This window comes from Macaca thibetana, chromosome 4, assembly GCF_024542745.1.
Source record: "Macaca thibetana thibetana isolate TM-01 chromosome 4, ASM2454274v1, whole genome shotgun sequence".
Taxonomy (NCBI): Eukaryota; Metazoa; Chordata; class Mammalia; order Primates; family Cercopithecidae; genus Macaca; species Macaca thibetana.
Window position 1 is genome coordinate 46412863 of NC_065581.1, and position 13750 is coordinate 46426612.

Here is a 13750-nt window from a genome sequence, read left to right on the forward strand (position 1 = left end):
AAATTGTTCTTCCTCTCTTCTCTCTTGATAAACGCCGAATCCTACATGCCTGACTCTGTTTAAGAGCTGAAAGGGGACTCTTGAAGATATGTGGTAGTGATTACGATTTTTTTCCTTTAGAAATTGGTTTATATATTAAGAGGGGCCCTTAGAGAGAAGCTTCGTTAGCTCATTTTTGAAATGCCATCAGAGAGGAATCTTCTGCAAGCAGATTTGTTTATGATCTGTGGTCCTCTGTCTGAAGCCACACACTAACATTGCTCTAGGGCTGTCTCTACTCACGAGTTATCCTGTGTCATATTGCATGGCTATTAATTTCCAGCGGCTCAAAGGGCTAGAGGCCTTAAACATGAAGACAATTTCTTAGCCCATTTCATTATTCTAGTCCAGAAATAGTTTTTGACCTGAATCAGACAGTGCACTCTTAGGGAAAAAGATGACTCAGCAGCCTTTCCCAGCAAAGATTATAGACTCATCAATTTTACTGTGGGAAATGTTTCCCAATAACCAGCTTCTTTTTTTTTTTTTTTTTTCTTTTTTCTGTCCTCTTTGTCTTTACTGGGCAAAAGTACAGATAATTTTAAATTTATCCATGTTCTTATTTATTAATTCAGCAGTCATTTGTTGTGTGACATTTCTGTATGTAGTCTCCAACTTTGTATTAGACGTAAAACGTGACACCTATCTTTAAGAGGTTCTCAGTCAAGTCTAGGAAAATCTAAAATAACAGGGTTTGAAATGTTGTATAAATATTTTATGTCAATTCATAGTAAGTGAATGCTTACTGGATGCCTACCGCACCTAAGCACAACCACATGTATTAGACAAAACACAGTTGTAGCTGCTCTCAGCTTACTGGGATAGAAATCAGGGGGATCATCAAGGCTTTTGAGACAGGAAGCACCAGAACAATGTGATGACCAAGTTGAGCTTGGAAGGAATTTTGCCAAACGGAGTTGTTGGGGAGAGGGTGTTCCAAGTGGAGGGGACAACTTGAGCAAAGGCACAGGGTGTATTTGGACTGTCGATAGACCAGTGTGAGTAGAGCACAGGCTGGGAGCAGTACAGTTGTAGCCATTGGAAATGAAAGTGACAACGCATTTTGCGACCATATTTTCCAGGTCCTTGTTTGCTGGGCTCAGGGGGCTCTATTTAATTCAGTAGACAATGGAAGACAATTGAAAGGTTTTGAGCAGGTAAGTGACATGAATGTTAGGATTTGTGGGCAGAAAGAATTTCAGAAATCATGGAAACTAACTCTTCATTTTTTGGTAGATGAGGAAACTAAGACCAACAGGGTTCCATTTTGGTGCCCTTCCAAATATGCCAGGCTGCTCCTCTGTTGTGTTAGCCACAGGCCAGAGGTTAGGAGGGTTCTAGTAGGGGCCCGTTCCTGAAGAAACTATAGAAATGGGCTGGAGTGGATGATGGGGGTCTAGGAAAGGAGGTGACAAAGATACGCCTACACTGGATTTTGAGCCTGAGAGACTAGAAAATGATGATGATGAAAATAAGGAAATCGGAGGAGAAGCTGGTTGGGATGGTTTGAGGAGGAAGGGAGGGGCAAAGGGCTTAACTAAACATTACAAGAGTATAGGTCTTTGATTTCTAGACATTCACAAACCACCAGTGAAATGTAGTCATCTGAAAGTAAACAGAGGAGCAGACTTTCACTTTTCTCCATAGTATCTTCATTTTTACATGGATGTAGGAATGCAGAAAATCAAAGTTTTTTATTCTAAAGCCTTAATAGTTATAATAAAGTATGTGGATGAGAACTTTGCATGGCTTCCTTAAGAACGTACTTGAGTCTGTGTAATCTTTGTGCTATTGCTTTTGCTGAAAACCATCGACTGAACTCCCTAAGATACAGTAAAGCTCATCCTTAGCAGTAGAAATGCAACAATTACATGTGGAATGCAATCATGACTTTAAAATTAGTCAACCTGAACCCACTGCTTCATGTAGCACTTTTAGGATAGATTAGAAGTGAAGGATCTCATTATTTTTTCCAAAACTGCTGTGGAATAGCAGCTCTGTGGACATATAACCAATTTTCTCTGAGAAATAGTAATTCTGATACAAGTCCTCTCCTCTCTTCCTTTATACTCCAGGGATCATTGTCACAACATTCTGAAACTGTTATATCCTGTGGCTTGAGCCCTAGAGTATTGGACCAGACTTTATTCAATTGTATACTTGGTGACAGCAAAATTAGCTCATGTCTCCCCAGTCACTCCTCTCTTCCAGAGAAGTCTGAATGCATGGTGGATGAGGCTCCCGGACTGCCAAAGTGCGGTTTTATTCATCAAGAGAGCTATCTTTTTCCTTTCTTTCTTTTTCTTTTTGAGATGGAGTTTCGCTCTCGTTGCCCAGGCCGAAGTGCAATGGCGCGAATCTCGGCTCACCGCAACATCTGCCTCCCGGGTTCAAGTGATTCTCCTGCCTCAGCCTCCTGAGTAGCTGGGATTACAGGCTTGTGCCATCATGGCTGGCTAATTTCGTATTTTTAGTAGAGATGGGGTTTCTCCACGTTGGTCAGGCTGATCTTGAACTCCTGACCTCAGGTGATCCACTCGCCTCGGCCTCCCAAAGTGTTGGGATTACAGGTGTGAGCCACCGCGCCCAGCCAAGAACTGTCTTTAAAGGGCAGATTCCCACAGGTACCGCATAGCTTAGATGAATTAATGTATAGTAGTAAGACTAGAGGTATAAAGTGGTTTGAAGAATGGTGTGTATCTGTTTAGACTGATACCACATACATATATAGATATGTGTATATATGTGTGTGCATGTTTGTGTGTGTGTGTGTGTGTGTATATATATATATGTATTTAGCATCATCTTGTCTCACAAGATATTTATTGCAGGTTTTCATCATTTTTCTTCCAGCTAACTTTCCTTGTTCTCTGCTTATCAAAATCCTACTCAGCCTTCAAGGACAGGCATCATGATCTTGTCAGTGATGGTTTTCTCTTTCCCCTTAGTCAAAATAAATTGCTCCCCTGTACTTCCTATAATACTTAAATACTTTTAAATTTTTTTGTTATGAAAAATTTCAAACATAAAAATAGAGATTATATTGAATACAATCCTATCTACCCATCACCTTTTATTTATTTTTGGGCATATTTCCTCACCTACTATTTTGCCCAAATATTTTAAAGCAAATACTGGACGTTATGATATTTAATCCCTAAATATATGTTAGCCCTTCTAAATAAGAAGGACATTTTTCTACATAAGCACAGGAAGTACCACTTTCTTAATATGTAAAAATAGTTCATATTCCGATTTTCTCAACTGATCCGCAATCATGGCATTTTAGTGATTGCCCTCACCACAGTCTTTCAGTTATATTTAATTGCTTTCTTCCCCACTAGACTGTGAATTCTTTGAGGGCAAGGATATTGTCTTATATATTTTTCTATTCCCTCCTCCTCACAATACCTAGTGAGGCTTGTGTGTAGTAGATAACCAGTACACATTAGCTGCACTAACTGACCCAAATATGGACATGGTACTGATTCCTTATTGATGCTCTATTACAGATCTTCTTTTAAACTTTATTTTATTTAAAAATTATGTTTTCATGATACTTAGGATACAAGTAGATACGTAAGGAATTTTTAAAATCAAGTCAAAATACTACTCCAAAAAGATGAGCTTCCAAACATCGTGCCCTAGTGATCAGCAGAATGACTCTGCTGTGCCGCATTAGGGTGGACTGGGCATCCCATGGCACACTCTTCCTGAAAGGTGCCTTGTTTTGTTTTTTGTAAGTGCGTTTTGACGTTCTTCAGGGTGCGCTGACTGGTGCAGTGCATCAGATTGTGGATATAGTACAGAGAATGTAAGTTTCTGGCTGGGGAGCCATGTAGCTCTCCGAAGTTGTTAAATGTTTCTCAATCAGCTTTCATAAAAATGGGCGAAATGCGTCACATCACACGGAGTCAAGTTTACTTTCGTAGTGCACAGACCACATTTTCAGAGTCTTGGTGTGTCAGTTTCAGATGTGTGATTTTTGAAAGCAGAAGTTATAATGGTAGTATTACTAACTTTCATTATGGGTAGGGCACAATGGGGTGATTCGCTAGACTGTGGCTTAGGGACTTAACTGTTTCTCATTTGTCTTTGCTCTAAGGATGTGTGAATGCTGTGACCTTTTGATTATGCTTTCTTCTTGTGCCCCTGAATTTATTGCAACAAAAGTCATATTCAGCTAAACACACTCAACTTTTTGAAAGAAATCTTTTCTGGAAACCACTTTTTTGTTTTTAATTTTAAATTGATTTTTGATCATGATTTCCCCTGAATGACTGCTGCTGAACTATTATGAGCTGAAATAAGCTGGTTGGCAATGGGAGAGAAAACAGCCCCAGACTAGTAATGAGGAAAACTGAGTCTGGTCTTGCCACTAACTGTATGACTTTGGGTAAGGCATGTCCCCACTCTGGGTCCTCATCCATAAAAGAAGCATATTACTCTAAACGTTAGAGTCTAAATGATTTCTATAGCCCTTTTCATCTCTCTAATTCCGAGTGACTTTCAACAATGCTTAAGAATTACAGTGAAAGCAGATAGGATTTTCCAGAAAGAAAGCAAGTTTTCACTTAAACGAATGTCCCTCAGTAAAATTTTGTAGGAAGCACGAATAAGGGCTTGTCTCTAGAGAAAGGTTTTGCCCACTAGATTCACTAGATCGTCAAACAAGAAGAACTTTTTTGGGGAAAGAATATGATATATATAATATGATATCCTGGACCAGAAAATTTTCTTTCACTCAAGGAATTTATCTAAAAGAGGAGAATATTCATTCATTCACTTATTGCACAAATATTTACTGAGCACCCACTGTGTAGCAGGCACTGAACTAGGTCGTGAGTTTACAGCTGTAAACAAGACAGAGGGCTCATTCTCATGAGATTTCAGTCTTACAGGAGAGACAAAAATAAATACACAAGATAATTATAGATTGTGGTGACTGCCATAAAGAAAATAAAGAGAGGGTGTGCTCAAAAGGGTGGGAACCTATTTTGGTTATGGAAGACAGACAAGTCCTCTCATAGGAGGTGGTGGTCATTCCGAGGTCTAAGGGGTAAGAGAGAGTGGGCCCTACAAGGAATCAGGGGGGAGCACTTCAGGAATATGGAAAGCTCTTGAGATGGGAAACTGAAAAGGAGACAAATTTTCAGCTACCCAGAGAAAAATGCTACAGTCTTAGGCCAAGGTTATGTCAGTAGAAATGGAGAGAACTGAATTGATTTGAGATATAGCGTTGAGATAGAAATGACAGGGTTCGGTAATGGATTGAATGTGGAGAGTGAGAGATAATGAGAAATCAAGGAAAATGTCTAGGCTTTTGGCTTAGGAAACTGAGTGGCTAGTGCCATTTACTGAGATGGGGGACTATTAGAGAGAAATAGGATTTTTTTTGTAGGGGAGAAAAAAAAATTCTGTTTTGAATATACTGCATTTAAGATGCCTTTGGAACATCCCAGGGAAGATGTCAAGTAGGCAGTGGAACACACAAACCTGGGACTCAAGACAGAGGTCAGGGCTCAACCCAGAAAAGGGGGAGTCATTGGTATAAATAGGTGGTATTTAGTGCATGAGATTGAGATCGCCTTGGGCAGTGGTTCTCAATCCTGGCTGCACATTGGATCATGTGGTGAACTCTTGAAAAAAAGAGACCTTTTCCCTGGGTCCCACTATCAGAAATTCTGATTTAATTGATCTGATATGGGGCCTGGACATCCATATGTTTCAAAACTCCCTAGGGAATTTTCTTATTCAGCAAGGATGGAAGGATTCTGGGAGAAAGTTCAGCTAGAGTAGGACTGAGCATTTTTACATAGAGTCTCAAGTATAATACATTTTACATAGAGTCTCAAGTATAATACAGGAGTTTTCCATTCTTCATACCCTTCTCCTGCTTGGAAGATCTACTCGTTGGCCCTTTGGATGAGGTTTAGTCCTCACTGCTCTATGACATAGTACCCTGTCCTTGACTTAGTCAGTGTGTCCTTGGTCTTCTATGTTCTTGATTTCTGAAGGAATTGGGTGCTGGAGATTTAAGTACACCCTCTTTCAGACCATCATTCGAGTGTTACCCTGATGTGGTTTAGTGGTAACAGGTATTTGTCATAGTTGAAATGTGAAGAACTTGTTTGGCTTTTGCTCTTCAATGTACTTTGTTCTTCAATGTACTTCATACTTTATGAAGAGTACATTTTGTTGTGGTTGCAGTGGTGGCTGTGAAGGGGCAGATATCTACAAAGAAAAATGCATATGTTTTTGTATGTGTGCATCTGCAGATAAATGTTTCCTGAATTATTCTAGGGTGCCTGTAGATACTTGGAAGCACTCTTTGAAGACAATTTCCAAAAGGTCATTGAGGGTTTTAAAATTTCACCTGCTTTAAAATTTTTCACACTTACCAGTCCTAGGCTAAGTCCTTTATTTTTGCCTGCAACCTCTTATTACTCCTGAAAGCGCTGGGCTAAGAGAAAGTAAAAATGTACTCACACATGTACAGTCTGAGCTCACATCTCATACAGCCTCTAGGAAAACCTAATGAAAAGGCTATAGAAAGCAGAGGCAAAGCTTATTAAATTTTCTTGTGACCCATAGCCCATGTAAAGTCCTAGTGTATAAAGGAACCATGCAAGATCATGTAGCCCTCCCCTCAGCCCTCAGGGAACCTGCCATTCCAAAAATATGGCCTATTAAGAAAAATAACTTCCAGGGACAATTCCGTAAGCTTTCTTGTTAATGTTTACAGCTGTATCAACACCACACCAATACTATGTGTGTGTGTGTGTCTGTGTGTGTGAGTGTGAGGCACAGACTCCATGGATCTGTGACAAGTACTATATAATTCCCTAATTGTGAAACTAGTTAGACCCAACAAGATGTACCGATGGAAGTTTGGTGAGTTAGGCTACAGCCGTTTGTTTAGGGTAATGGGTGAATTATTAACTTTGTAATTGAATCCTTGTTGCTACTTCTGCTTATGTTGAAAGCCAGCCTTGGCACCTCACTGGGCTTAGTTCTTAGGTGTCTCACTCTATATGATCTGGATATTTTCAGTCCTCCATGGCAGCTGGAAGAGGAAGGGAAGAGAAAGCTAGAATACCAGCATTGATGGTGCCACATGATGAATGTAAAGCTCAGTCACCTTGGACCAGGGCTATATCCTCGTTGAGGCTGAGCTAGTCGGCAGCCGAGGACCATAAGCTAGTTGTTCTACCTCTGCACAACTCAGTCACTTCATAGGTGAACACTTTACTTGCCAGGGTCTAGGAGCTGTTTTGGATCATCTCTAAAAGTCCTCTAGGGATCTAAAATCTATTTGTAATCTGTATACAAAACAGTAATGGTCGAGAAAACAACCATTAACAATGAATTTCTCTAATTTTCCCTGTTCATTTTTCTCCTAGGTCTAGTCCCTCTGTTATAGCAGATGCCCAAAATCTTGCACTGGCAGGAAATAGGGTGGTGGGTGCATTTCAGTTAATGGGTCTAGTTGGAACACGTTTGGCCGTGGAGACAGCTACACTCATATTACCAAGCCTTGGCTTCCTATCTGTTTTCTTTGGGCTGGGTAGGCAATGAAAAAGGAGACAGGAAAATACATTTTGGGGCAAATAAAATAAGGAATTTGTCTTACGAAGACAGCTTATAGTTGGGAAATTCTAATATTCAATTTAACCCTATCCTGATACATTCCTCTTGTTCTGTATTAAGTGGAAGCTAAGACATTTGCGTTACCCGTAGAGTAGTGAAAAACTCCCATGCTTGAAGCCTTGTCATAAACCTTCTTCAAGGTTTTTTTCTTTTATGGATACCGTTCTAATTCCCTTAGTTTCTCTTCAAGGGGCAAACTTTTAATCCCATCATCATCTTGGCGGCTCTTCCTTGAATCAGCTTCAGTCACTTAATAGTTATACTAAAATGTTGGGGCAGCACCCTAGGGCCTCACTGGCACAGAATCTGGAGGAAGGAATCCACAGTCCATTTCTGTTTCTCTATTAGGCATTGCATCTGTTCCCAATAGCACCACCCTATAGATTTACTCTACTATGGCACACCCATATTCAGATGCTTTTCTGTTATACTTGCACCAAGACAATAGTATGTCTCTTGTTAAGAATGATTTGATGATTTTAAAGAAGTCTTAATACCTTGGTTTATTTTAATTTTGCGTATTTCTCTAATACTCAGAATTTCCTTAGGTTTTAGACTTGAATAAACTGGAAGAGAGATAGAAAGGTTTTTTTCCCCCCCAGATAATGAATTGTCACAGTCACATGTTTACTTAAGGAGTATATTTCAGCTTCTTTTCCAAAACCACAGTAGTGGATTTAAAATAAAAAAGCATTCTCTCTGATTTAACAGAGTTTGTTATACACTTTCCAGCTTGGGCATATCACAAAATATCCAGATTCCTCTTGAGAATTTGAGTTTCCCTGCTTACATTTCTGTTTTTTTATTTCTTAGAGGGCTTTAGGTTTGAGTTATAATTTTCCAGAAAAGAGTCTTAGTAAAGAGTAGTTGTAACGTTAAAGAAAAGTCACCATGGTCTTCGTGGAAATTTCCCTTTGACAAATGTGTTTGTCTGTGTCTCTGCTCCAGCTTTGTGACATTGTGGCTAACATGCATGGACTCTCTGAACTTTCAGAGGGGATTTCCTCCATCATGAAACAAACAAACACCTCCAATACACACCTCTCCTGTTTGTTTTTTTTTTTCTCACTGAGAGGACCAGAGAAGGCGCCTAGTATCCGGCCTCTCTACTGATGCTTGACTCCAAGTTGCCCTCTGAGACCTCAGCTCTCCATTTATAAAACACAGCTAGGAATGCTGGCCACCAGATACCGCTCATAAAGCAATTTGAAATGGAAGGCATTATGTAGACACGTCATTATAAATATTAATATTGATAATTCCTTGGCTTAAACTCCCAGTTTGTATGTTCACATATCTATTTAGCATGGTCAATTGTTCAGCTAATTAATATGCTTTTATTTTATGATTTGCTATTTCCAGGGCACAGACAGAAGCTTGATGACTCTAAACCTAGTTTGTTCTCTGACCGCCTCAGTGATTTAGGGCGCATTCCTCATCCCAGTATGAGAGTAGGTGTCCCGCCTCAGAACCCACGGCCCTCCCTGAACTCTGCACCAAGTCCTTTTAATCCACAAGGACAGAGTCAGATTACAGGTAAGACAGACTCATAGGTTTCACTTGCATAGACGCTGGCAGGCTGGGGGTGAGGGGCTACCAGAGGAGATGTGTTCACTTCAAAACTCCTGGAGCTGTGAAGCGGCTTATTATTAAAGAATCAAGACTTGAAGACACTGATTTCTTCTTTTTTATTAAAAAAATTATAACATTCAATAACTTGGGGATAACATTTTGGGGGATATTTCTACTAATGCTCTACTCTGCAGCAATCTCAGTCTATACCCAGATGGAATGGTAATAATGCACTTTGGGAGAATGTTTATTATACATTTCTATATTGTATCCAGGTGGTGCAGGGGATAACATCACACCCTTACTATTAGAAAATTAGTGTTACCGTCTCAGATTTGGGCTTACATTTCTTACATGTGTAACTGTTTCATTAAGTCTGCTTAAAAATTGCCCAGGGCGAACAGGAAGCCTTGATTGGTAGTTATAAGGCAAGGTCAATGAGTGGCTCATCGGGCACACAGAATTCACTTCTGATTTACATTTAGCTCTGGTTCTCCATTCGACATTTCTCTTTATAAATTCTAGTCAGCTACTTACTTTACCTTTCTTCTGAGAAATTAACATCGGCGTTACATTACAGACTAATCATTCACATTTGGTGCATTAAGATCCCCGACTCTTTTCTTTTTGCCCCACTTGTGCAAACACAGATTTATTTAAAGACTAGTTTGAAAATTTTTAGGTCGTGATGACAAGAGAGTGTATTAATTATTATAAATCTTTAATTTGCAGATAAAAGTATTGAGAGCTGAAAGGAAGTTTACATGTCATCTAGTTGCTATCATTGGTAGAGGTGGACTAGAATAGAGGGAAAGTAAGTCAAAACAAAATGTGTAATAAGCTCTCTACATGGATCTTTTTTATGGTTGGATTTTTGTTTATAGCAGTTAGACTCGAATGTTCTTAATGGTCTCAAAACATAATTGTTTATAAAAGGAATGACCTATCTCTTCTTCTCTCCTGCCCATATTATGTAAATGTATTCTTGGATAGTTACTTAGAGTAGGTTTCACTTTCTGTGAGTATATGTATTTTAGTCTGAATGTATGAGTTTGCATGAGTGTATATTTTTAAAAATAATATAGAATTATAAAAATCAAACATCTAAACACTAAAGATAACCACATATCTGCATTAAGAACATTATTGTCCTTTGAAGAATGGCCATGTTTTAGACTATATAAAACTTTAAACATTGATATGTGGGATTGGAAAGTCCATGTGTTCACTAGACATATGTCTTTGATAAAAACACAAGAGTAAAATTCACACTGACTTGTGAATTTGAAGCTTGTAGCTATGGGTGCTACTGCATTTAAAGTAGTGGACTTGGAGACTACAAAAGGTGGGAGAGTGGGAGGTGGGGGTGAGGGTTGAAAAATGACCCATTAGGTACAATGATCGCTGTTTGGGTTATGGGTTCACTAAAAGCCCAGACTTCACCTCAATGCACTATATATGCATGTAAGAAATCCATACTTATACCCCCTAAACATATGTAAAAAAAATAAAGTAGTAGGCTTTAGATTATTCATTGAGGCATATAATAGCTTTCCTTTTGTCTTTATAGTAATCCTTAGACTGTGTGTGTATGTGTGTGTGTATGTGTGTTTGTAGAAGCAAATGTGGATATATATATGTATATATATGTTTATATATGATTTGTAATGGATTTATGATGACTAATAAAAATATATATAAATATATGTTCTATGATTTGGCAACCACTGGCTTTTTAAATGTTTAATTTCTGTATTCTAATCAGTATTTGTTTGCTATTTATGCTGTTAATGACTAATGCTTTAGAAATGGCTTTTGGAGCCTGCATGTTGCTAGATTCACTTAAGAAGATGTTTCTCTCAAGGCTTTGTCCTTAAATCTAAAGATGAGATCATAAAATAGATCCAGAGGACATTTTAGAACCTAAAGGTACCTTAGATATCGTGAAACAAATGGCTGGAAAAATTGTGAAGAGGATCTGTGTTTTAGCGGCATCCCCGCCTAGCAGATATGCATGCAGAGAGTGAGGCTTGGAGGAGGTGTGGGGCTCGCCTGTGCCACAAATGCATCTGAGCAGACTGGGAGTGTGGCCACCTCCACAGGCCTGGCCCTCCTCCAGTTGTCAGCTTCTCTTCACCCTCCCTGTTGGGAGGCTCAGGAAGTTAAGCTTCTTGTCTGCAGTTGCACAGCAAGTTACTGGCAGGGCAGGGAACACATTCACTGGATATATTTCTGAAAATGAAAATATAAAACAAGTTAATTTCTAGGTACTGATAGCTTCTTGGAATTTTTATGAGTATTAGTGCTCTTCATTTTGGGATTATAGTAGTAATAGAATTGATTTATAGACCAGTCTTCTTTTTTTTTCAACATCCACTAGGTATTGGACCCAACAACTTTTCTCAAACTTTCCAAATTTCCAGATGTCCACATACATACTTGTCACCCCAACCACTCTTGGCCATGTGAGCTTTCTTTAAATGTTCCCATATTGTGAGTGAGAGAACGCCTGTGTCTGTCCATAACCAAGGAGATGCAGTGTTCTACTGTGACCCAGTTTTTAAAGGAAAGCCCAGGAACATCTGGAGCAGCAGCAACGTGAAAATGAATTGAATAGATTTAATTTTTAAATCTCTGGATCGACTTCTCTGTTTATTCAATAAGTATTATTTGGGACCTACCCCATGTAGCAAACTTGGTATTAGGTAATATGAAGAGAGAAGAAAAGCGCTGTTCTTAGTTATAGTTGAAGAGATAGTTATCTTCCCTAGCCCTGGCATGCCACATCCTGTGCCCCAACTGTAATACCATTCCTGAGTACACGTGCTTCTCTCCGTACCCCTTTACTCAGCCACCCATCTACAGTAGTCTCTGCTGACAAGATTCCACCCATCCTCTAAGGCTACTATGTTATCTTCTTCAGGAAAGAGTTCTGGAACCTTCATCAGTGTATCCACCCTCTAAGCTTTAGTTAAGATTGCCTTCTTTTAAGGACACTGTATATTCACCTTTTCTACCCTGCTAGATTGTACGTTCTTTAAGGGATTTATTATAGGGATTTATTTTCTTTTGTGACTAGCCCAGTGGCAGTGTCTCATTAAATGTGAATTATTGAAAGTTCAGGTGAGAAGAAATCAGTGCAGTCAGGGTTGAGAAGATATCATATCTGTCTTAGTAGCATTAACTCTTCTAATTTCCTGTCCCAGGATGTCATTGTTCCCCAGTGATGGGCAGCAGCTTAAATCACATTTCAATAAAACATTTACATAGTTAAACCGTCCGGTTTTATTCCAGTTTAGGGTTAATGTAATTGCATGACTAAATTTAAATTCTTGCCTGTAATGGATTTTGTAACTTCTTTGCAATATGCCATATCTGCATTTTAGTTCGTGTAATCCTTTGGACAAGACATTTGTAACAGGAAGGGCCCAGTTACTTCTCTGTGATTGGCTTGCTACTCTTGATATCTCAAGCTCTTACCCCAAAACTGTAGATAATGATCATGGCTATATAGTCCCCTCTAGTTCTCCCACTTGCCAACATAAAAGGCAGAAGATGCCTTTAAACTCCCAGAAGAGTGAAATGAAATTAGCAACCGTAAATTGAGGAAGTCATAAGCACTTAGTGTTTCATAGTTTACCTTTTCCAGTGTCTCTTGCAATTCCTAGGGCCAAAAGTTCTAGCCATGTGGTGGCTAGAACCTAACTGAAGTGGTTTCCACCTAACTTCAGTCTGATTCTGTATTCCCTCCCTGGTGTCTTTGCAGTGCCTGTCTGATGGTGATACTTTGTGGAAGTCTTTAATGGCTGACGTTCAGCTGAAGGCCCAGGGCCTCCCCACAGCTTCCTGGGGAAGTTGCTTCCTCTAGACCTCTTCTTATCATTCAGACATCTGCTGCTTGTCTCTAGGTGCCAGGAAACTCCTAGTCTGTCACAAATGTTCACTTCTTTTGATTCAGAGAGTGGCGATAGCAGTAGAGTCAGGATATGATGTTGGGAGATACTGCTTAAGATATCTTTAAAGTCATTATCCTCTAGATGGGTCCGCTACACCTAAAAAATAATGCTGATCCAGGCCCTTTGGTTTGGTGGATTGGGACATTCATCTCAGTTTTAGGGTGGGCGATGCTATTCTGTTATTCACTCATTCAAAAAATACTTCATGAGTGCTTATTATCTGCTGGGCATTGATGCAAGTGAGTGAGAGAAATGCAGCTTCTGCTCACAAGGAGCTTATATTTAGTGTCAGATATAGTCAGTAAATAGGTAAATAAGCATATGTACATGATAATCTCTGATAATAATAAATGCTGTGAGAAAATGAAATAGGATAATTGATAGATAACAACTTGGGGAAGGAAGGAACTAATTTTGATTGGAAAGTTGAGAAAGCTCCTTTGAAAAGCTTTGAAGATCTGTGAGGAATGACATTTCAGGCAGTAGGAAACTCATGCAAAGCCTAGATTATGGGGAGTCTTGGGGGCCACAAT

General features: G+C 39.3%; 1 protein-coding gene across 5 annotated transcripts in view; it reads left to right on the forward strand.

Annotated features, from left to right (window-relative positions):
- The window catches only part of RUNX2 (RUNX family transcription factor 2), a 220738-nt gene that overhangs the window by 152297 nt on the left and 54691 nt on the right, over positions 1-13750 (forward strand). For 3 of the 5 annotated variants that reach the window (XM_050788257.1, XM_050788256.1, XM_050788258.1), the window contains one exon: positions 9052-9225. The exons of the other annotated variants lie outside the window; for them this stretch is intronic. In XM_050788257.1, coding sequence (XP_050644214.1) covers positions 9052-9225 — 174 coding nt within the window. The remainder of the gene's footprint in view (positions 1-9051; positions 9226-13750) is intronic. 5 annotated transcript variants of the gene reach the window in all.